At 42.9% G+C, this 25,526-nt stretch overlaps 1 protein-coding gene across 1 annotated transcript in view; it reads right to left on the bottom strand.

The window, feature by feature from the left end:
* Positions 1–22,772, bottom strand: part of MED25 (mediator complex subunit 25) — a 34,787-nt gene extending 12,015 nt beyond the window's left edge. Inside the window, exons 1-13 of the mRNA XM_075839837.1 lie at positions 22,615–22,772; positions 20,734–20,880; positions 18,342–18,387; positions 18,132–18,256; positions 17,591–17,689; positions 16,062–16,182; positions 15,670–15,829; positions 14,959–15,092; positions 12,072–12,168; positions 10,963–11,195; positions 4,827–4,964; positions 4,647–4,732; positions 107–164 (exon numbers count right to left, since the gene is read on the bottom strand). Of these exons, the coding sequence (XP_075695952.1) occupies positions 107–164; positions 4,647–4,732; positions 4,827–4,964; positions 10,963–11,195; positions 12,072–12,168; positions 14,959–15,092; positions 15,670–15,829; positions 16,062–16,182; positions 17,591–17,689; positions 18,132–18,256; positions 18,342–18,387; positions 20,734–20,858 (1,422 nt within the window). The 5' untranslated portion in view covers positions 20,859–20,880; positions 22,615–22,772. The remainder of the gene's footprint in view (positions 1–106; positions 165–4,646; positions 4,733–4,826; positions 4,965–10,962; positions 11,196–12,071; positions 12,169–14,958; positions 15,093–15,669; positions 15,830–16,061; positions 16,183–17,590; positions 17,690–18,131; positions 18,257–18,341; positions 18,388–20,733; positions 20,881–22,614) is intronic.
* Between the last annotated feature and the right edge of the window lie 2,754 nt (positions 22,773–25,526).

Genomic DNA, 25,526 nt, shown 5'->3' with positions numbered 1-25,526 from the left:
ATTGTTATTTCATGGGGAATACAAGTATTGACTACAATAGACATGTTAGGAGAGGGGACAGATTCTCTTTAACATACATAAACATAACCTGGAGATGATCATTTACCAATAACTGTTGAGGGATCAGCTGCATGATTAACTTTTGAGGCCACTGATCGGTTTTCCTGTAATAAAAAAATAAAAAAATATTGATATAAAATCTTTTTACTGAAATACACAAAATTTTACCATTTCAAAATGCATTAATTTAGGAATACAGGGCCTTCTAAATGAATTAGAAAATCATCAAAAAGTTAATTTATTTCAGTAATTCAATTCAAAAAGTGAAACTCATATATTATATAGGTTCATTACACACAGAGGGATCTATTTCCAGCATTTTTTTCTTTTAATGTTGATGATTAAAGAGGCTCTGTCACCAGATTATAAGTGCCCTAAATTGTACATAATGTGATCGGTGCTGTAATGTAGATTACAGCAGTGTTTTTTATTTAGAAAAACAATCATTTTTGACGGCGTTATGACCTATATTAGCTTTATGCTAATGACTTTGTTAATGGACACTGGGAGTGTATGACGCTGACCAATCAGTGACCAATCAGCCTCCTACACTTCTCCCCATTCATTTACACAGCACATAGTGATCAAGCTAGATCACTATGTGCAGCCTCATACACACACATTAACGTTACTCAAGTGCCCGGACAGTGACTAGACATCACTACCAGCCAGGACGTGATGTCTATTCAGAATCCTGACACTTCGGTAAGGTTTGTGTGAGATTCACGAGATTATGCTGTAAACGGTCATTTAAAATGAGATTACGCTTGCTGGGCTGTAAATCTCACACAAACGTTACTGAAGTGTCAGGATTCTAAATAGACATCACGTCCTGGCTGGTAGTCATGTCTATTCACTGCCAGGACACATGAGTAACATTAATGTGTGTGTATGTGACAGCACATAATGAACAAAGCACGATCACTATTTGCTGTGTAAATTAATGGAGAGAAGTGTATGACACGGATTGGTCAGCGTCATACACTTCTCTCCTCAACGCCCACTTGGTCAAAAAGTAAAACACGACCATTTGTCCATTAAGAAAGTCATTAGCATAAAGCTAATATAGGTCATAACTCCGTCAAAAATTATAGTTTTTCTGAATAAAAACACTGAAGTAATCTACATTACAGCGCCAATCACATCATGTACAATATAGGCCACTTATAATGTGGTGACAGAGCCTCTTTAAGGTAACGGTTAATGAAAACCCCAAATTTAGTCTCCCAGAAAATTAGATTATATAAGCCAAATTTCAAAAATGATTTTTAAAATCGAAATGTTGGCCTACTGAAATGTACAGTATATGCCCTCAATACTTGGTCGGGCTCCTTTTGCATGAATTACTGCATCAAAGCGGCGTGGCATGGAGGCGATCAGCCTGTGGCACTGCTGAGGTGTTATCAATGCGGCGTGGCATGGAGGCGATCAGCCTATGGCACTGCTGAGGTGTTATCAATGTGGCGTGGCATGGAGGCAATCAGCCTGTGGCACTGCTGAGGGGTTATGGAAGCCCAGGTTGCTTTGATATCGGCCTTCAGCTCATCTGCATTGTTGGGTCTGGGGTCTCTCATCTTTCTCTTGACAATACCCTATAGGTTCTCTATGGGCTTTAGGTCAGGCGAGTTTGCTGGCCAATCAAGCGCAGTGATACTGTGGTTATTACACCAGGTATTGGTACTTTTGACAGTGTGGGCAGGTGCCAAGTCCTGCTGGAAAATGAAATCAGCATCTCCATAAAGCTTGTCAGCAGAGAGAAGCATGAAGTGCTCTAAAATTTCCTGCTAGACGCTGCGCTGACTCTGGACTTGAAATATTTTAATATCTTTATATGTGTGAACCTAAAAGTGCTATCTATTGCTATGGACAGTGGGAAACTGAAGCTCAAAGAACTTCTGAAACAACAGCCTACAGGGGGGATGGCTATTCTATTCTAAGCCTTCTGGTATATGACTTTGCTGTTACAAAGGCAACGTGGCAAAACGTGATGACATTGTATTTCTTATGGCTAAAGATAAATAATAAAAAGAGGAGATTGGGATTCTGGATATTACCATATGTAGAAAGTTTGTTTGCAAGTTGAGGTTACCACCTACTCTCATTTTCCTATAAATAAAGATGGATCCGCACCCTAGGGCAGAGACTGTTTGAACACCAAACCTGTGTGTCATTGTCTCTCTAGCCGGCCACTCTCTAAACCTCCAAAGAGAGAATATCAATTAATTTGGAACTCAGACAAATGCAGATTAAGTCCTAAACAAACTCTATCTATGAGGGACTAAGTAAATTCTGCAGCGACATAACACAGTGGACCTACACCAGCAGATGACATTTCTCCCCAAACCATCACGGACTGTGAAGGATTGGACCAAATTCCCAGTCAAGGCAGAGTTTCACAATAAATGGAAATGTATTTCTTTAAAAAAGACATGTTTAATGAAACATGTGTCGCAAAGGTGGTCACAGAAGCTACGCATTTTGACCTCGAACTGAGGACTTTATCAGGTTAAGCCTGATGAAGACCTCAGTTCGAGGTCGAAACACGTAGCTTCTGTGACCACCTTTGCGACACATGTTTCATTACACATGTCTTTTTTAAAGAAATACATTTCCATTTATTGTGAAACTCTGCTGGTGTGAAGGATTGGACCAAATTCTCGGTCAAGGCAGAGCGCCTTCTACCAAGAGTGACTATTTTTTTCATTATTATCTGGAACTTCTTCTCCACATAAACTCCTGCTGAATCTTCAGCCACTGGTGTCCACTCTGAGGATGCCTATACACGGAGCATCAAGGCTGCACATGCTTGTTGATTGAGTTGTGCCGACCACCTAGCACAACTCCAAAAAGGTGAGCGCATTACACACACACACACTCTATTGCTATTTTTGTCTACCCTGTTTCTGCGGCATCATCTCAGAGGAGCGCTCTGTGTCCTCCTTTTTTTTCTATATCATTGCCATCACTAACTGTGGAAACTTCACACTGGACCGCAAGCAACTTGGATTGATGTCTCTCCACTCTTCCTCCAGACTCTGGGACCGAGATTTCCAAATGAAATGCAAATTTAACTTTCAGCTGAAAAGAGGACTTTGGACCACTGAGCAGCAGACCAGTCCTTTTTCTCCTTAGCCAAGGTAAGACGCTTCGGACGTTGTCTCTGGGTCATGAGTGGCTTGACACAAGGAATACGACAGTCATAGCCCATGTCCTGGATACGTCTGTGTGTCGTGGCTCGTGAAGCACGGACTCCAGCCACGGTCCACTCCTTGTGAATCTCCCCCAGATTCTTGAATGGCCTTTTCTTGACAATCCTTTTAAGGCTGCGGTTATCCCTGTTGCTTGTGCACCTTTTTCTACCACACTTTTTCCTTCCTCCCAACTTTTCATTAATATGTTTGGATACAGCGCTCTGTGAACAGCCAGCTTCTTTAGCAATGTCCTTGTCCTTTTGTGGCTTACCCTTCATGTGAATGGTGTCAATGACTGCTGACTTGACAGTTGTCCAGAAGACAGTCTTCCCCATGATTGTGTAGCCTACTGAACCAGACTGTTGGACCTTTTAAAGGCTTAGGAAACCTCAGAAGTTGTTTTGTGTTGATTAGCTGGTTAGAGTAGGACACCATGATTCTTCAACTTTTACCTAATATTCTAATTTTCTGAGAGACTATATGTTGGGTTTTCATTAACTGTTCGCCATAATCTTCAACATTAAAAGAAAAAAATGCTGGAAATAGATCACTATGTGTAATGAATTTATAGGAGTTTCACTTTTTGAACGGAATTACTGAAATAAATTAACTTTTTGATGATATTCTAATTCATGAAGGACGACCTGTATAAACAAAATGAACACAGGAAAATTCACGTGGATTCCACCACGTTTTCTGGTTCAGACTTCACGTAATTTCTGCTTGTAAAATGCCTCCCATTGTTAGTAATGGAAAACTGCCCCGGATCTCGGTCAAATGCACATGAAAAAAACCTCCATGTAAACACGACCTTATGAAAACGCATACGGATTTGTCTCTCCCATTCATGGAGAACTTGCCTTGCCAAATATGGTGTTATAAATGCAATTGTATTTCCAAAGAGTTTCCTTAGGCGATTCCCATTGGAGTCTTTTTCTGATTTAACTTGACTTTGAGTGTCCCTCACAAGAAAACAACCAGTGGACTCAGGTCTAAGGACCCGGTAGGCCCCTCTACATGCACATAACAATGAAACTATGAGGCCCACTATTCCCCATGTATGGAAACTTTTGAATTATTCCCTATATATGTGCAGGAGCACACATATAATATTATACATTAATACTAACAAAACTGTGTGCCCTCAGTCTCTTTCAGCTTCACTCAGGAGAGATGAATATACACCAACAGAATGCATTACAGTCTATGGCCCGACTTAATCTCCGGAGTGAAGGATCAGATGGCAGCTGAATGGGCATGATGCTCTTCTAATGAGTGGTAGGGGTAACAGCACACAAATATCAACTAATATGACAAGTTGAGAAATCATTTAAAAATGGATTAGACGCTTTAATTCTACTCCAGCTAACAAAACAAGGCACTCTAGACACTTACAGATTTTCTCCAGGGTTGACATACACTTGGCATGGAAGGGAGCGTGTTAGCTTGGCATTAGTGTCCACAGATGGTGGCTTAGGCTTCTATATGGAATACAGAATAACACATTTATACCAAAACCATTTCATAGAAACAAAAAAATGCCACTTTACTGCCACATCATAAGACGTAACTCACCTCTTGCCACTCAAGCACACCACTCCAGGCTAGCATTTTGTTTGCGACAGACTGCTGCGTATTGGGCAGCTGTGGTGTCCCAAGCTGAGGTGCAGTTGATTGTTGAGCTGGTACACCAGGTGGTACTCCTGTACCAGGCTGTCAGTGGACAAAGATCTTTATTATGTATAAAAATAGTAGCGCCATCTAGCTCAACAGTAAAAGAGGATTTTTTGAGTACTCATCGTAAAATATTTTTCTTGTCAAGTTCATTGGGAACACAGAAGACCATGGGTATAGGCTGCTGCCACTAGGAGGCGACACTAAGCAATAAATAGTGTTAGCTCCTCCTACACCGGCTGTATCCCTCCTGCAGACAGTGAGCTAATCAGTTTATCCAGAAGCAGTAGGAGCAACTAAGAGAAGCCAACACCCTAGGGAGGAAACTAAGGCCAAGTCCCAGATATAAAACTCTGCTGGGGAATAAAGAAAAAGGATGGAGGATGGAGACGTTCATTGTAAACAAGACATCGAGGGCCAGTGGAGAATATGAGATGGGGAAGGTCATCTGGCAGTCAGCATTTTTGAGAAACCATGAGATCTGAGGACTGTGGTTTTAAAGGTAGTGACGCAGAAAAGCTAGTAGAAGCATGGAACCAAGAGGGCAGACGCCAGGCAAAGGTGGCCAAAAAAGTGAATATGGGTGTACCACATTCGACGAGGCAAGTTCAGTGCCACTAGGATTCATGTACTGTCCTCTGCCTCAATCCCCCTGAAAATCCTAGAGACAAGAGGCAGGAGAGGGAAGATTTATAGTAGGAAGAACTGATCCCAGGGAAACTACCAGAGTGTCCACTACACAATTAAAGGATGAAGGAACTACTTGCCTGGGTCCAGACATCCTCTACTGGTGAAGTCCGCTATCAAGTAGGCCACTACCGTAATTTGGGTCACAGATAGAGCCAGAACGCTGATCCCAAATTACAGAAGGAACCTGGCAAACTCTGGCAGCACTGCTGAGCTGCGGGTTCACCTTGATGACTCAAGTAGATGACCGCGATGGCATTGTCAGACAAAGGGATTGGACACCATCTAGGAGGGCGATTCCAGTGAAAAGAGGACAGAGAAAAGAGCAACCCCAAGGAATGGTTGGAGAGAAGAACCCTAGCTGGGGTGGCACAGCGTAACACCAAGGGAAGAATAAGATGATCCAGCGTAGATTAGAAAACCGATCCTAGTGGGCCCGAATCGCCAGAAGAAGGGGGCGACACAGAGTAGGAGAAGAGAGTCTAGGATAAATTGAAGACTGCCCCAGTTTCATGCAGGAGGGGGTCTTCACCAGGCTATCATGCAAGTATGGTATGACGGAAATCATCCTGTACCGAAGAACTGCCATGAGCATGGTGAGAAACTTCGGGAGGGCACGAGGAGAAGACTCCAGGACGAAGGAAAATCTGAGGGAGCACTGGTTGGCTTGACATATTGGGATGTGGAGATCTGATATCTGCCACAGAAAGAAAACTAGATCATCGTCCTCCGTGACCCTCACAAAACGATTGAGGTCACTTTAGGACCAGGATTGAGCGGTCTTCCTGGGGACGAGAAAAGGATGAAGTAAGGAAAAACCAAGACCCTTTCACCTGGGCAACGGGGTGATTATACCCTGGAGAAGGAGTAAGTCCACAGTGCGGTGGCTAGGAGGAACGAACGAAACAGCTCTATTTTGAAGCCCAGATGACCTACTTTGTATAGCAGGACATCTGAGATGGGACTGATACAAGAGTCCTAAAAACGAAGGAGTGAGGGCTGACCACCATGCACATTCACATGTGTCATGGTTTATTTCCGGGGCAAGTGAGAGCTCTCACCACCAGGAACCACAGGGATATTCTAGTCTTGTCTTGGACGTAGCAGACAGGAGTCAGGAAAGAGGATACCCGTGGGAGAATGTTTGGAAGCTTAATCAGCTGGCCAAGCTTTGAACGAGAGAGCCTGGAAGATCGTCCCTATAAGTGCAGTGGAGTGCACCAAGGATTTCCTTGCATTCTCTGAACCAATGTGGAAGACGACCTAAATAGCCCTCTTAATCATAATCTAATAGATACTTCATGTAACATACCATATATCATATATGGGGGGGGCATATATAAAAGCCCAATACTACATTATATCACCGGTGGTGACTCATTAAAATGAGAATAAAGACCTACAAATAGAGTCAATACCACACTACTACTACCGTGTTTCCCCGAAAGTAAGACAGTGTCTTACTTTCTTTTTATCCCCAAAAGCCCCACTATGTCTTACTTTCGGGGTATGTCTTACATTGGCAAAAAATATATTTTTTTTTTTTTTTTTTTTCCACAAACTTTATTTAACTGTTTTACATTTTTTTTTTTAGTCCCACCAGGGGACTTCACTATGCGATGTGCCGATCGCATATATAATGCTTTGGTATACTTCGTATACCGAAGCATTATTGCCTGTCAGTGTAAAACTGACAGGCAACCTATTAGGTCATGCCTCCGGCATCGGCTAACAGGCAGATGCTGAAGGCAGACCTGGGGGTCTTTGTTAGACCCCCGGCTGTCATGGAAACCCGACGGCGACCAGCGATTTGTTTGCGGGGGCGCCGATCGGGTGACAGAGGGAGCTCCCCCCTCTGTCAAACACATTAAATGCCGCTGTCACTATTGACAGCGACATTTAATGGGTTAAACTGCCGGAATCGGCGCGCGCTTCGATTCCGGCAGTTGCAGCAGGAGCCAGGCTGTGTATAACAGCCGTGCTCCTGCCGCTGATCGCGTGGGTACAGTCTCAGTACCCGCGCTATCACAGGACGGATATATCCGTCCTCCGGCGCGAACTAGCAGCTGCTGAGGACGGATATATCCGTCCTTCGGCGTTAAGTGGGAGTGGAAGTGGGCAGGAGGCGGCAATACCCCCGTGTTTCCCCGAAAGTAAGACATATGTCTTACTTTCGGGGTACGGCTTATATTAGCCGACCCCCCTGAAACCCCCGATACGTCTTACAATCGGGGGTGTCTTACTATCGGGGAAACACGGTAGTAAAAGGTATACATTTTATTGATTGCAAAACATAAAATACATATTAGGCTTCGTTCAGATCTGCGTCAGGGCTCCATTCCGACAGAGCTTTCCGTCAGAACGGAGCCCTGACTGACACAAGCGGAAACCAGAGTTTCCATTTCCATCACCATTGATTTCAATGGTGACGGATCCGGTGCCAATGGTTTCCGTTTGTCTCAGTTGTGCAGGGGTTCCGTCGTTTTGACGGAATGAATAGCGCAGTCGACTAAGTTATTGATTCCGTTAAAACGACGGAACCCCTGCACAACTGAGACAAACGGAAACCATTGGCACCGAATCAATCACTATTGAAATCAATGGTGATGGAAACGGAAACGTGTCAGTGAGGGCTCCGTTCTGACGGAAAGCACCGCGGGAATGACCGAACGGAGCCCTGACGCAGATGTGAACGAAGCCTTAAAATCAAAGATGATTGCCACAGTATGATAAATAGAGGCCAGACAGCAATTAATCTTGGACAAAATGTAAATGTCTACAAGACATACGTGATAAAATATCATATATCAGGCAGTGGGAAACTAAGCAAATGAAATAGAGCAAATATCATTCCCATAGAATATGTAGATAAAAAAAATGATAGCCATATTGCAAATGCATAAATAACTGAAATAGTTACCAACAAGTAACAAGATACACATACACACACACACACACACACACACACACACACACACACACACGTGTGTGTGTGTACTCTAATCAATGTGCAAGATCAGAATACACATATATAGACCATGAGTGCATAATAACAACTTACCCAAACAAATAATTGCATTAGTGATACATGTATATACATGGTAGCAACTTACCCATAAGCGAATGACTGCCTGTCTGGCGTCACAACAGACGCGCGTTTCAGTTGAAAGCCTTCGTCTTGGGTAAGTTGTCATTATGCACTCATGGTCTATATGTGTGTATTCTGACCTTGCACATTGATTAGAGTACACACACGTGTGTGTGTGTGTGTGTGTGTGTGTGTGTGTGTGTGTGTGTGTGTGTGTGTGTGTGTGTGTGTATGTGTATCTTGTTACTTGTTTGTAACTATTTCAGTTATTTATGCATTTGCATTAGGTCTTTCATCATTTTTGATCTACATATTTTGTAAATTCTATGGGAATGATATTTGCTCTATTTCATTTGCGTAGTTTCCCTCTGCCTGATATATGATATTTTATCACGTATGTCGTGTAGACATTTACATTTTGTCCAAGATTAATTGCTGTCTGGCCTCTGTTTATCATACTGTGGCAATCATCTTTGATATTAATATGTATTTTATGTTTTGTAATCAATAAAATGTATACCTTTACTAGTAGTAGTGTGGTATTGACTCTATTTGTAGGTCTTTATTATTATTATTTTTTTCTTGCATTCTGTCTCACTGTGTATTTTACTGTAAAGGAAAAACTGAGGATGCCACGGTCACCTGGGTGGCTCCAGACTGGATGTCCTGGTGAGTCTAAAAAGGTAGTGTCCGTCTTGGGGACAGTGGTAACCTTGGTTAGTCGACAGATCGGGGGGGTCTAACATAGACAAAGTCAAACAATTAGCCAGGCGGTCTTCTCATCCAGGCATTTGGAGTGGGAGAAAAGACATTAGGGAGCCTCTATGCTATAAAAGAAACTCGTGACAGAGTAGTGAGAAAAAACATTGGAATATTCCTAATGAAGGAGAAACCTTCATGACTAAAGTGGAGCGGAGGATACAGGGGCCCAAATCTGTAGCGTCTTTCGTACTGCCGTGATAAGGCTGTCCTATGTGACTGTACAGCATCTGTCTGATTTAAGATCAGGTACTTCTCCTTGAGATAAATCCTTGCTCTGTTGAGTAGGGGCATCAGAGCGAATCCTGCGCCAAGGCAAGATGATGGTTAAAAGTACAGGGGGATCAGACCTGGCCCTGTCTATGAGAAATGATTCAAAAGGAGCCTTCATACTCATGTGCAGTAGGTTGTCTACTGGGAATAAATCGGTCAGCTAGACGGCCCATGACAAACAGGGGGCGCTAGGAAGGTCGGCCTCTGCCGGAGACAAGGATTGTGACCAGTCTGGCTCAGTGGAAGCCAGCTCTGGAGTCGGCAGGGCCACAGGTTGCATCCTTGGGACCCGGAAGGACAGGCAGTGGGATCAAGACTGACCACATAGTAATAGACTTGTCAGGAACTGAACTTCCTGGACTTGAATTCTGCACTTTCCAGTCTTGCTTGGGTGACCCATAGGATGGTGTGCGACAGAGGTGCTTCTCGTGCTCTAATCTTCTTTGGCAAGGAGGCAATGGTGCCGTAGACCTGACAACGTGCATCCTGCCCTTGGTGGGGAGAATAGGGAGACGGCATCAACCCTGTTTCCCAACCTAAATTAAGAAAGTATTGCCTCCTAGTGGCAGCAGTCTTCTTAGTCCCCCAATGACACAAGCGACTAATTCAGGTCCTACAATTAAATTCTATCTTCTGTCAAACTTCCATTTGGCGGGTTTTTTTGTTCTATATTTTTCTGGAAAAACAGTGAGAAATACTATGAAAGCTATTAGTTTCAACGGGGGCGGTCCCTCCTTTTTTCTAGAATACTGAAAGCAAAGTCTGGCCAGTCATGGAGCTAGAATAGTGGAGGTGGATATATCACCTCCTAACTGGAAAGATCTAGAAGTGCTTGACATTTTGGTTACAACTCTGATGGGTCACATAGATAATAGGGGTCCCATGATCCCTGTTTGGCAATTCTAAATGGACGTCAATAAAATCTGAGTTATGACCGCAACTTATGAACACATCCTTATGGAAACAGCCGACCACAGCAGCTTATACTGTAATAGAGAGTCCCATAGACTAATGGAGGGAGAAGTGCGCGTGCTTGAAAGTGTTGCAACTGTAAAATAGTTTGGATCATTAACGATCAATCAAGTCTATTGCCAGCTTAACACTAACAGCAACAATAAAAGTTGGCAAACATTGTAATTTTTTTTTTCTGAATGAGCAGTGAGGTCAAGCAAAAATGCCAAGGCTTACATTGTCTGAAATGCAGCATAATCATTTAGACGTCTGACGTACCATTGGCTGCGGGACGGGCTGTTGTTGAGAGGCCTGTGGGGTCATCATTCCCTGAGTAGGTCCAGGACCTGTGGTTACAGTGGAAACTAAACTTGGCTGAGGAGAGGACGTTATTAAAGAAGCAGCAGAAGGACCCATCTTGGTTGCCTGTCCTTGAGGCATTGTGGGAGCTGGTGGCTGGTTGAATGGTGGGCCAACAGTTGGGGTAGATTGCATGGCTCCAAGTCCAGGAACTGAAAAAATAAAAATCAATAAAGAAAATCTGAAAAGAACCAGAACTCAGGATATAAAATGGGGGTATACCCACAATGCATCAAGAAAGTAGCCCAGATTAAAGGCTATGTACACCTTTGAAATAGTTTTTTTCTTTTAATAAAAAGGTGTATCAGTGTGTTTTGTGCAACTTTCTAAAAATACTTTTTATTAAAAATTATTTTTACTTTTTGTGATACAGTCGCTTTGTATCCTGTATACAGAGCAGCTGTATCGTGCGCTGAGAACTGAATCCATCATGTCAGCGGCACTGACGGGTTCAGTGTCAGTGGGTCCTGTGTGTCTGGCAGGCGGGATCGAGCGGTTACCGATCACATGTAAGTTCATAACTTAGATGTGATCGAAAACAGGTGGATCCTGCGTGTCAGAGAAACACAAGACCCGCTGACACTGAACCCGTCAGTGCCGCTGACATGATGGATTCAGGTCTCAGCGCACGATACAGCTGCTCTGTATACAGGATACAAAGCGGCTGTATCTCAAAAAGTAAAAATAATTTCTAATAAAAAGTAATTAGAAAGCGGCACAAAATACACTGATACACATTTATTAAAAGAAAAAAAAACTATTTCAAAAGTACTTTATGATGCAGAGCTGAAACTCAGAAATAACACAACTTAAGAGGGGAAATTCAGTCAAAGTGCTCTTCTGTCAGATACAAGAGAATATTGATGAGATCTGTGATCGCAGACCACCACTGATTTCCAGAATAAAAAAGTGATCTACAGTCGAGATCAAATCCTTTTGGCAGTGCTCAGAGATTTTGGCTACTGAATTGAACTCTAAACTGTAAAGTCATGGACTTCAATGAATAAAAAGCAGCAAGAGATACTTACACCGATTCTGGATATTGCTCTTCTGTATCTTTGCAGCTTCCACTGCTGACAGAGCAGCAAGTTGTGCAGGCGTCAGTGTGTTTGTCTGAGAAGGGTGCTATAAAAATAAAGTTATTATATGTGAGACACGAGTATAAAAGCAATACAGGAGCACAGCTGAAGTGTACCGTAATACTGTCACAGTGTACCTATTGCATGCACACTGGAAATCCCCGTCCATTGCACAGGAATGCTCCAACTGCTAGAGAACAACCAAAATGACGGAAGTGACAGGTCCATCGCATGACAGATAGTAATGGTACTCATTTACTCTAATGGGTTCTGTCGGGTTTCCATCATTGGGTCTCATTTTCCTGGACAAAATAGTGCTGTGCTATTTTGTCCAGGATATTTGAGGGAATTTGCGACAGAGTCTCCTAACGGAGCCTCCAATGCAGATGTGATCTTATTCTAAGTCCACCTTCAGATTACTTTACTTGGCTTATCCACTTTTATAGCATTATCTTTTCTGGTTTGTATCTTATGAGCCATTTCTATGTTTGGTTAGGTATTTACACCATTGGTCCAAACTATAACAAAAAAATATGAGCGGCGCCAAAATTAGACAGTGTTAGATGACCACAAAAGTTTAACCATATAAAAAAACATGATTTTATGGAGTCAAATGTTAAAAAGGACAGCAAGAGAATAAAAAGAGAAGGGGTGTAAAAAAAAAAAGGAGAGTCCAAACGCAAAGAACTGAGTGGGCTACTGGCAAGAACACCTATACCACGGATAGATACATTGTAAATAGTCTGCAAAAGTAAGCCAAGAAAAGGGGGGCAGTTTGACCAGTTTGACCAGCAGAATAAAGGTACAGTATAAAGGCACAATGGCAAAAAAATGAAATGGAAACAGGCAAAAAGCAGATGCAGATGAACAATGGGTTAACCAGTTGAAATATGCCAGGAGCCCAATTACAGGCCCAACGCGTTTCGCCACAAGGCTTCATAAGGGGAGAATGACCCCCTCCTTTTCTACCCCCCCTCCCCCCCATCTTTTTATGCTATTGCTGTAATTTTTAAAAATGTGTCTCAATAGAATCATGTTTTTTGTATGCTTAGACTTTGGTGGTCGTCTAACACTGTCAAATTTTGGTGCCTATTTATGAATTTTGGTGTAGACCATTTACTCTTACGGCCTATCCCTCGATGTTCACGCAAAAATATGAGTGGTATACTTCAATAATTCAGCTTGATTATATAAAGACATAACTGAAAAACGCACATGACGTATAAGACCTAATAAAAGTTAAAGGATTAGGGCCAGTTCACACTGAGTTTTTTTTACATGTTTCTGGTCGTGGAAACCGCACCGCAAAACTTGCCAAAAGAAGGCCAAAAATGCCTCCCATTGATTTCAATTGGAGGTGGAGGCGTTTTACTTAAAGCGAGCGGAAATCCCGGCTCGCGGGAAAAAGAAAGGACATGCCCTATCTTCGGGCGTTTACGCCTCTGACCCCCAATTGACATCAGCATATTGCCGCGAAAATCGGCGTGCAGGCAGAGGAAAATCTGCCTCAAAATTCCAAACGGAATTTTGAGGCAGATTTTCCTCCTGCAAAAAACTGTGTGTGAACCCAGCCTTACAGGTTCAGCAAAATAAAGTTGATTAAGGCCTCATGCACACGACCGTAAAAACTCCCCTGGACAGTGACTACCGATCAGTATAAACCTGTAAAAAATAAAAATAAAAGACGTTCATACTTACCGACAACTTCCTGCTTCCTCCAGTCCGGTCTCCCGCCCGTTGCCTTGGTGACGCGTCCCTCTCGACATCCGGCCAGACGTCCTGGATGACGTTTCAGGCCATGTGACCGCTGCAGCCAATCACAGGTCAATCACAGGCTGCAGCGGTCATATGGACTGCCGCGTCATCCAGGGATGTCGGGCTGGATGTGAAGAGAGGGACGCGTCACCAAGACAACGGCCGGGTAAGTATGAAATTCTTTAACTTTTATTACAGAAAAGGCTGTCCCTTCTGTGTCGGGCTTCCGTTAATGGATTCCATCAGACCTTTCTGCCAGGGGAACCCATCGAACGGAAAACATAGCTTTCCGTTTGCATTACCATTGATTTCTATGGTAATGCTTCCGTTGCTTTCAGTTTGTCTCCTTACCGTAAGGTTTCCGCTTTTGGCGTAAACAATAGAGCAGTCAACTACGCTATTTATTCCGCAAAAAAACCAAAACACCTTACGGAAAGGAGACATACGGAAACCATTTGCAATGGAAGCATTACCATAGAAATCAATGGTAATGCAAGCAGAAGCTATGGTTTCCGTTCATAGGTTCCCCCGACGAAGTTGTGAACGAAGCCTAACAAGCACAAAGACACTAAAAGCAAACAATTAAAGTAGGAACATTAAGGCCCTGTTCACACAGAGTGTTTTTGACATGTCTTTGACGCAGAAACCGCTTCGGAAGACTCGCCACAAAATGGCCAAAAACGCGTCCCATTGATTTTAATGGGAGTTGGAGGCGTTTCTTTCCTGCGAGCGGTAAAACCGGATCGCGGGAAAAAGAAGTGACATGCCCTATTTTTGGGCGTTTACGTCTCCGACATCCCATTGACATCAATGGGAGGCAAAGGAAGCGTTTTTTGCGGCGTTTCTGCCTGCAGCGTTCAATGGCCGCGGGCGAAAAACGCGGCGAACAGCGTGCAGGCAGATCAAAATCTGCCTCAAAATTCCAGACGGAATTTTGAGGCGGAATTTTCTGCCTGCAAAAAACTCAGTGTGAACATGCCCTTAGACTACTAAAAGAATTTAATATATAACAAAGAAACATTCAAAAAACTAAATATAAATAACGGACATAATACACTAAAAAAAACAATCGTCTGGATACCATGTACGGAGCTTGGACTTGTGGAAGCTGATTAGTAGGGGCACTCGGAAGCTGCGACTGTACAACAGGGAGTTGTGGCTGTGGTAGAGGTTGTTTTATCGGAGCTACCCCAGGTGTTGTAGATGCTCCCCCAACTGTAGGAAACACAAGGTGTAATTATAAACAGTGCACTCAGCCTATGGGATATATGTTCAGTACAGAGATATCTACCTTATCTACCTTATCTATCTATCTATCTATCTATCTATCTCTCAAGAGGCTCTCACTATGACCTGGCCCTTCCATATATCACATGAACGGCCATTGATTTTTATTATATCCTCAGTAACCGCTTCTGATATCACAGTTATTATCACTGGAGGTTTCAGAAGCCGGACACTCATCGATCAGCTGATTGCCACCAGTGTGCCTTAAAAGGGGCATCCCTGAAATGAAAGTTCCACATCTGGAGCAACTTTAATGAAAATAGTAGGGAACGGAATTCAAGTGGTATATGCCATAAATATATGATAGAAGAGGGTCCCGTCTGTGAGATCCCTATGCATCAGAAGACCGAGGCTCCAATGATCCTTATTCTGCAAGACGAGGCAGCCACTGGCTGTGGATATGCCATAAATGTCTAAGGTGGGAAAACCCCCGATATAGCAATCCTCTAATACAGATTACTATTGGAATTGTCTAACCCACAAAAGTAAGCGATGCAAAACTAACCTGGAAGGACCATTCCTCTGACCAGTATCATGTGTCGTGGGTCCTGACTGTAGTCCTTGGGCTGTGGCTCCATCATGCTGCCTACTGGCATGGCTTTCTCAAAAAGCGTTCTTAGGGCCGGCAGCTTCCGAGGGGAAAAAATAGAGAAATGGATCCCTCTCTGCAAAGATAAACAAATTGCATCAAAAATTCTATTGGAAACCAAATAAACAATGAATTTTTTTTTTGATATTTCCAGTATTCTTTTACATTTGTGGCTAAAGCGATAGCAAATAATAAGGCAACTAAATGCAGCAGATAAAATGATACCTACCATGGTCTTTATGTACAAATAATAACTAATCAGAAATGAATCAGAAGGAAACGGCTATAATAAATCAAACAATGTCTACCTCCCCGATCTTCTGGACCAGGTTCTCGGTTGTGTACCCGGAGTAGGTTGTGCTCTCTACAGCTGGAAGCAAGTATGGTGGAGAGTTGCAGATTAGGATGCAAACCTTATGAGTCTGTCCACTACAAGAGACAAATATAAACAAGTGTTATTAGCAAAGAACAAGATGCTAATAAAGTAACCAGCAGGAAAAGAACAACGGCAGGGCTCCATAATTACATGTCATCTGCTGATGTCACCGAATTAACTTTCTTGTCATTTTCTGTCCCCAGTAGAGGACATGGCTATTGCCATAGAGTAACAACGCTGTCCCCATGCTTACTGCCATAGGGGACCAGTGTGATTTCCACTATGTTAAAACAAACAGGTTGGATTGGTTTTGGGAAAAGGAAGCAGCTTTATGATGGGGGGTTAAGTTAGCAGGTGGGGAGAAAATGTAATTGTGCTGCTAGAAATTTTATTTCCATCTCACACATTTATGGCATGTCCATAGGATATGTCAAATGTCGGAAAGATGCTATTCCCAGCTCTGGGACTCGCACCCTATATTGAAAAGGGGTCACTACATTTCTGAACAGAGGGGAAGGCGACGGAAGGCCACCGATTCCAGGCAAAGACTAAGTGGAGAGGTGACATGCGCACGGCTCTCTCCATTCTGTTCTGCTGGAGTTACGGAATCAGCCAAACAGCACTTGCTCGGCTGCGTCTGTAGCTCCCATAGAACAGAATGGGAGACGCGTGCATATGTGGCCACCTCTACACTTCACCGGCAGCTGCTTCACCAGACGGACGTGATCCTTTGACCACCATTTTCGATATAGGTGCGGGTCCCAGAGCTAGGACTCACATTCATCTGACATTTATGGCATATCAGGAGATATGCCATAAATGTTTGAGATGGAAATAATGCTTTAAAGGGGCGACACATCGAGATCACGCTTGCTGTCATTAAGTCCCACACAAACGTTACCGAAGTGTCGGGAGTGTGAATAGACATCGCATCCTGGCTGGAGGTGATGTCTATTCACTCAAGACACTTCGGTAAAGTTAATGTGGGTGTATGTGACAGCACATCATGATCTCGCAAGATCACTATGTGATGAGGATATGAATGGAGAGAAGTGTATGACGCTGATTGATCACTGATTGGTCTGCGTCATACACTTCTCTCCACAACGCCAAGTTGGTCAAAAGGTAAAAACACGCCCAGTTGTCTATTAAGAAAGTCTTTAGAATAAAGCTAAAATTGCTCATAACTTGCTCAAATATGATTGTTTTTCTAAATAAAAACCACTGTCACCTACATTACAGCGCCAATCAGATTATGTAGGAGATAGAGCACTTATAATCTGGTGACAGAGCCTCTTTAAAAGCTTGTCTACCAATATAATATCCTCTCCCAACAACGGAAACGACTCAGTTCTGACTGCCTCCTTCTCTGTATTAGTTAATGAATAGTATTATTGGCCTTATTACCCGAGTAAAGATTCTCAACAAACGGCTGAAATGAGTCCCTCCTAACTCACTTACATCTGTTCCCTCATCTTCTTGAAGTCGTCAAAGAGTTGCAGCGCAGTACTAAGTCCTTCAGCGATGAGGCTGCAGCTTTCACCGCCACCTCCCATAAACCTACAAAGAATGAAAGACAGAAGATTTAACCATAAGTGTCCCAAACAATAAAGACGATGAGCAGTGCTGGAGCGGCGGGAATAAATGGAGAGTATTGGTATTTCTTCTTTAAGTTATGCCATATGTAGGTTAAAGGGGTTGTCCAGGTTAGAAAATCATGGCTGGTATTTTCCACAAACAGCGCCACACCTGCCCACTGGTTTGGTCTGGTATTGCAGCGGAGTTCAAATGAAGTGAATGGGACTGAGCTGCAAGACGAGACACAACCTGTGGACAAGCGAGGCATTGTTTTTGGAAGAAAGCAGCCATTTTTTTTCTAATCCTGCTCAACCCATACAAATCTTTTTCCTTATAAAGCCAGGAAAACCCCATTAATGCATGGTAAAAGGTTAGCGTAAGTGAATAGAAATTGAAAAAAACAAAACAAAAAACACAGACTTACATAATACTGTCCAGCCATTGAACAAACTCATAAGCACTGCTGGTGGGAGCATGACACTGGACATAGGACTCTGGGGCACAGTCCACAGTGTTGAAGACCACAAGACTATATTGGGTGCCGCCATACTAAAACACAAGACATGAGCAGTGAGAATATGTGGATATCACCATACTGCCTCCCGATTATCCACAGCCCAAACGTGTAACTCACATCTCCTCCAAAGTCTGTTTCTGCTGGAGGGCCCCCATTAAAATATCTGAAGAAAAATAAATATAGAGAAGGTCTTAAATCGTAAGAATATGCAAAAAAGAAACAAGTCAACCATAAATGTATTACTAGTAAAGATAAGCCAATTATCAGCCGTTATCACTGGGGGGGACGGGGGGTGTGTCTGGACAGACATCTAATCAAAATGATCGGCCGTCAATGTAATGCACGGACAGGGTGGGTTCGCCAGTGGGGTTCATTTTGGCTCATAGAGAAGGGTCCTGACCGGACCCTCCCAATTATGGTTGGGAATATACAGACAGGGGTTGTCTTCACGAGACAACCCCTTTGAGAAAATGATCAGCTGTTTCTTCATTACATCTGTTATTTTGGGAAAACTGGTCGCAACCAGTAGCTGCAGCGTAATTCTCTGTGTAAGGGATGATTCACACTTGGCTGATTTTGTTGCAGAAATTTCTGCGACTGAAAATCAGTTCTATTCATCTGAATGGGGTTGTTGATGCAGCAGGATTCCTGCAAGTTCCATTCAGATAAATAGAACTGATTTTCAGTGACACAAAATCTGCCACGTATGACTGCACCCTAAGGCCTTTATACACACAGCCGTATTATAGTTCTGTATTGTACGGAGCCGTAATAGGGCACCCATAGAGGATCAGGATTGTGCCATGCTCTATTGGATGCAGTACTACGGAGATATTCTCCCCTACAGGCACTGCTTTTCCAATGGAGGACCATACAACCTGGGGCTCTATAGTACGGAACTGCACTGGACTCTGTGTGCTGCCGTACAGACGCCTGGATATTACTCTGCTGTGTGCACGAAGCCTTATAGGGGTATTCTTATCGGAAGTATTTATTGCATATCCACATATATGCCTAAGATGGGAATTCCCGTACTTCCCTCGAAAATAAAAATCCCAAGCAAACTTGAGTTGTGTTCATTAAAAGAAATGTGTCGCTAGAATTTTTTTTTTAAAACAATTATTATTTAAGTGATTACACATTGTTTTAATTCTTTCACAAGTCAGGAAATATTATAAATTAGATTCTAATTTATAACATTTCCATGTGCTGGCCACTAGAGGGAACAGTTCCCAAAATTGCAGCATGGTCAATGTGGTAAAGCAACCTCATTGCTTCATGCTGCAAATTTGGGGTAGACACACGCTCTCTAGTGTCCTCACACAATCCCTTCTCCCTTATTCTAGCTTATTGATATCTGTTGCTGTGAAAGCTGCGTGCTGTTTATGCAATAATACATATTTAGGAAAGAAATAAGTAAGAAGCGGTTGAGTAAAATCTTCATGAAAATTGACAGTAGAGGACTCCAAGAATTTATATTTACTGCTGATTTTATTTTTTATTTAAATATTTTCATACAGAATAAAATATGATTGAGCTCGCTGAATACGCTTGTATACATTAGCCCTTTGTACTTAAAGAGGCTCTGTCACCAGATTTTGCAGCCCCCATCTGCTATTGCAGCAGATAGGCGCTGCAATGTAGATTACAGTAACGGTTTTATTTTTAAAAAACGAGCATTTTTGGCCAAGTTATGACCATTTTTGTAGTTATGCAAATGAGGCTTGCAAAAGTCCAAGTGGGTGTGTTTAAAAGTAAAAGTCCAAGTGGGCGTGTATTATGTGCGTACATCGGGGCGTTTTTAATACTTTCACTAGCTGGGCGCTCTGATGAGAAGTAACATCCACTTCTCTTCAGAACGCCCAGCTTCTGGCAGTGCAGATCTGTGACGTCACTCACAGGTCCTGCATCGTGACGGCCACATCGGCACCAGAGGCTACAGTTGATTCTGCAGCAGCATCAGCGTTTGCAGGTAAGATCGACTTACGATGTTACTTCTCTTCAGAGCGCCCAGCTAGTGAAAGTATTAAAAACGCCCCGATGTACGCACCTAATACACGCCCACTTGGACTTTTGCAAGCCTCATTTGCATAACTACAAAAATGGTCATAACTTGGCCAAAAATGCTCGTTTTTTAAAAATAAAAACGTTACTGTAATCTACATTGCAGCGCCTATCTGCTGCAATAGCAGATAGGGGCTGCAAAATCTGGTGACAGAGCCTCTTTAAGTATCAAACCTGGTTTACAACAGACCCCCTTATTGTAGAGCAGTGGTCTGCGACCTGTAGCTCGCTAGTTGTTGCAAAACCACAACTCCCAGCATAGCGGTTGTTGCCGTTTTACAAGTGGAGTCACAAGTTGTATAGACCACCATGTTATCAAAAGCATGTCATCAGGTAGCACCCGCTGAACAGAGCCCTGCCCTCCAACAATGGATGTAGTCAAGTGTTGCCTTGCGAGGGGCTCCATAACAGACGCGCTTTGACACACACGATACAGAATACTTACTCTATGGCAGGAAGAAGGTAATGTTTCCTCAAAGACTCAAAGTAAGGTCCTAAATTAGCTGTTCCTTCTATCACAAAGACAACATCGGATACTATGCCTCCATTTCCCTGGGTGGACGCGTCCATTGCGGTGACAGAACTCCGAGATCTGCAGGACACAAACATCACAGCATGTAATAGAGGTGACTGGGAACAAGCATGGCTCATTATACATAGTCTACAACATGGATATCAACGGGTGTCTTACAACTGATGGGTGAATTTCAAGCGGTTGCAAATAGGCCATACAGAGTTATAAAAGAGGAATGGAGACTTTTACTGCGTCATTACACCTGCCGTAAAATGGAGACGCCAATAATAACTGCTGACAGCGCGGGGTTAATGCGTCAGGTACAGTAGGCCATGGTTTTATACCAGTAAAAACATCTTTCATAGGCAACAGCCAAAAATGTACATATCGGCAGCGACTTACTGGTGTATTGGCTGCCTTAATACTGGGATTTATCCAAACCTGAATTAAAGGGGTGTCTCACTAAAACAACCCCCCCTGTTCAGAATACGTGTCAGGGCACATAGACCTTATGGAGTGGGGTCCTCAGTTACCCCCACTATGAGCCGGAGAAGACAGCCATTAAAAGGGCCGCCTCTTGCTCTGGTGGGTCATGTATTACATGGTCAGTTATTCCAACGTAAGACCAGGGAAATCTTCTGTACCCGAACCCGATCATCGCTGCGCCATATTCAGTGGTAGAGCTCCACAATCACTCTCCTTACGAGTGGGAGAGCTCCAACAATATGGCAGGGCTTCTAAAAAGCTGAAAATAGAAGAATGTTTTACAGAATTCTCTGCAGCAATCAAACATTTGTCTTGTATACAGGCCGTAAGGCAAAGCTGGTTGGGCAGAGTGCGGGCAAACACGGACTTGGAAGATTAAAATGTGTTACTAAAATGTATCAGAATTGCCTAGACTGGATACGATAGTAGCAAACTCTCAGCTGTGAAAAGTATTAGGTCTGGACAGGGTTTTTTTTTAGCCTCTGGATAAAAAAAAAATATTTTAATACTCACTGACTGCAAGCAGAGATCTTGAAAGTGGTCAATGATATTAACTTTTCATTAATGATTTAAGGTGTTGCCCCCATTATAACCCCCCCCCCCCCCGGACGTGGAGAAAGGCTGCAAGGAGCAGCTGGAGGACTCTGCGCCCGCGTATTATTACATGGTCTTCCAATTATTTGAATTGGCACCAAGTGATACTACATTTCTCCAGAAGCCGCCGTTGTCAGCTACCCCAAGCAATAACAGCTGAATGTCAGCGGGCAGCGGACCCACCCGGTCAACCCCTTTAAATGGTTGCTGCAGGTGAAATGTAATAAACGGACGGGCGCGATCCACCACAGCCAATGTCACTGGTCAGTGCTCAGATACGGCATATAGTTGTAAACTTCCAGTGTGAACAGAGCCTTAGCTACACGGGTAGCAAATTATCAGCACTGGAGAGAGATATGTGCTGATTGTAGTAAACTCAGTCTTTTAACTGGTTATATTCACTGACAGCAAACAGAGATTTTGCAGATATTTAGCAATTGGTCAAGCTTTATTTATGAACATTCCGCCAGCCTGTGATTAATGCAACAACAATGCACCCAGGCGACTCTTTATATATGTGCCCCCTGGGTAAGATCACCGGATTCACAGCTATAACAGACAGGAAAAGCGTCCATGAGCGCCACCTGCTGGTCAACTATAAAATCCATAAATGTCAGCTAAATCGGTAAGGCATGCTGGGTGCGATAGTTCTCCATCAGCTAGCCACACACTACGGTTGGTGCTGTACTCTTCTGTAGCACGCCCCGTCCGATACCCGCCTCCCACAAGTACCTCAACTCTGCCAGGAGACGTTTCCCTGTGGGGAGTGTGTTGTGCCCTCTCTACCCGGCACAGGGTCCAGGAGATGCTGTGCCCCCAAACCTCCTCCCGGAAGCTCCCAACCTCCACACCAGTTCACCAGCGACACGCCGGCGCAGGGCGGCTAGCGGAGCACCGCTTTGTATACAGTCACTTCTGGGATCGATTAGTGCTGTCTGAGTCATAGTGCTCTTTGACAGTGCGCCTACCTCATGAGACAGTAAGCGCTATGCTGGCTGTCTTTGGTGACACCTAGAGGCTCGTAGTGACATAGCAGCAACATTAAACTTCCATCACTTTCAGTACTAAACAGTAAAGCAGGAATTAGTTGTTTTTATTTGCCATAATATAAAGTAAGAAAATGTACAAAAACGTTTTCTAATGATTTTAAGAGACAGTAATCAATTGTTTTGGTAGCATAGGCATAAGAATTGTCGTGAGAGAACCACTGCCAGATCCCCTTGACCCCCACTAAACGTAACTTTAAAAAAAAACAAAAAACGTTATCGTTTACCCCAGCAATATGGTGGAGATGCTGCTGGATTTGAGATAGATGTTGCTGGATCTTGGTTGATGGCAGAGATGTCCATAAGATCCAAGGCTGGCATTCCCATGCAATGGCATACATATGTTTTGGTCTCTGCTTAGCAAACTTACAAAATCAGCGAGGGATCAAATACTTACTTCCTTCACTGTATATATATATAATATATATATATATATATATATATATATATATATATATATATATATATATATATATATATATATATATATATATATATATAAAAGAAGAAAAATGAGTTTGCATGTGTCACTTTCAGTTATTGCTCAATGTGAACGTTTGATGTAAAGATGTTGTTTGTTAATGTTTTTCTTCAAATTAATTATTTGATTAAGATCAATTAATGTTTATACAATGAAATAGCTTGTTCTCCACAGGAAGAGTCCAACTGGGAGCTGAAGGCGTGAGAACCAGATTCTAACAGAATGTGGACGGATAAGGGAAGGTGAACCGGTAACACCCAAGGCACTCTTGATGGCTTTTGCATTGATGGTGTATGACCTCACATATGCCCCAAGACTGCAAGGATCGATTTGGTAAGATCTAATTGGTATGTCCCAGGCTTTACAGCTGTTGCTGCTAAATTCTGTTAGAGCTGTTTGATTTGCCTACAGAACAGTCCTGGCAGACCGGTGCCAACCTTATCATACCAGCCTCCCACAAAGAGAACAGACCTTGAGAGTCCTCCCCATGCAATACAAATTAGAGTAAGAAAAATTGGTTTGCGACATTTGTCAGATAAACATCTGGAATCTGTGTATATTTTGGTGAGCTGGAAATGTTCCAGGCAATCAGCTCAGATCAAGGTACAAATCCTGCTGGAAAGCGTGACACCAAGTGCAAATTAAATGTACCCAATAATTACACATCTTCTAGGTGCCCTGTCCATTGGAACAGAGAAGTTTTTCTTATATAAAGGTGTTTGTTTGATTTAGTTTAAGGGCCTGACATTGTTATTGTATGTACTTAGAACAACTTTTATAGTACTTAGATGTTATCACCAGATTAGCATTTATTTTAACAATTGACAGGGTTGGGGGTCCCCAGCAAGTGCCAGTAAACATGATCTAAAAGACTTTTAATACGATGAACTCCATCACTGAGATGCGGCAGGTGCAGCCGAAGCCAATACAACGCGTTTGTCATGAACTGATGGCAGTGTCGCAATTCCAAGCAGCCGCCCAGACAAGTAACTTACCGGAGGAAGAAGACCGATGCGGAGGGTTTGTGGTAGTCACAATAACACTCCACTAATCCGCCTACGTGGGATCTCACACCAGGCTCACAGCATGAGGTGCTATGTACAGCCTGGTGACGTATACTAAAAGAGACGGGGTCTGAAAGATGAGAAGGACCAAACCAAGTCCCGATGACATCGCAAAGATAAAAGTAAAGACCAAAGACCTGAGTGAATCCGTCAGCAGTATCAAGTGTTTTAATCAGAAGACAGGAGAAGAAGAGGACGATGATGTACATGACTTGTCAATACACTGGTGGGACCCCATACCCTAACCGGACATTGGTGATGGCATCATATTAGTTGTGGCCCTATTGATATATTGTTTGAGTTTTATAATCATAATATATAATTTCTGTAATTTAATATGAGAAAAAGGGGGGTTTGTGAAGGATGATTTATTTGCTTATATTCTCTGTATGAAATTACATTGTGAATTATCAAGCAGGATGCCGAATTACTACGATATGTAATATGTGAAAGTGATTATAATAATGTTTAAATGATTTTGTTTCGTGCAGCAGCCATCTTGTCTGGAGTTCCCATCTTGGTTCTTTTGTAGTGAATAGGAAAGTCATTGTTCCTTTAATACAAGTAATGTTGATTTCGTATGTTTTATCTTTGACCTTGGTTCCCATGCGAAGTTTGTAGAGAAAGAACAGGGAGTGAGAAGGGAGGGTGGCAAGTATGCGTGAAGGAAGGTCTCCCCCCATCTCCACGGGAACATTCTGTCCAAAAGAGATAAGGCACCTGCAAACCTAATGTGTGAAGAATTATAATGATGTATCTGGGATGTATTTTATTGTATGCTTTTTACTGAATAACAAATATTGTCACATTGTCTCTGATTGGTTAACCTCAAGCCGACACCCCTTCTGAATTTCAGTCTAACAGTTTGAGCTTGGAAATAAATCCTTCAGAGGAGCATTTTGAGCATATCAGCAGCGTCTGTGTGTTTTCTTCTCCTCTCTCGATATATATCAGTGAAATATCCTAATTAGGATGCTGAATAATGGGGCCTGGCCTTGAGAGTCTGTTTGGACTCGTATAAATTTCAGTCTAATATATTTTGAGCCATTTATT

The sequence above is a fragment of the Rhinoderma darwinii genome, chromosome 10, assembly GCF_050947455.1.
Source record: "Rhinoderma darwinii isolate aRhiDar2 chromosome 10, aRhiDar2.hap1, whole genome shotgun sequence".
Classification (NCBI taxonomy): Eukaryota; Metazoa; Chordata; class Amphibia; order Anura; family Rhinodermatidae; genus Rhinoderma; species Rhinoderma darwinii.
This window is presented reverse-complemented; position numbering and strand designations above follow the sequence as displayed.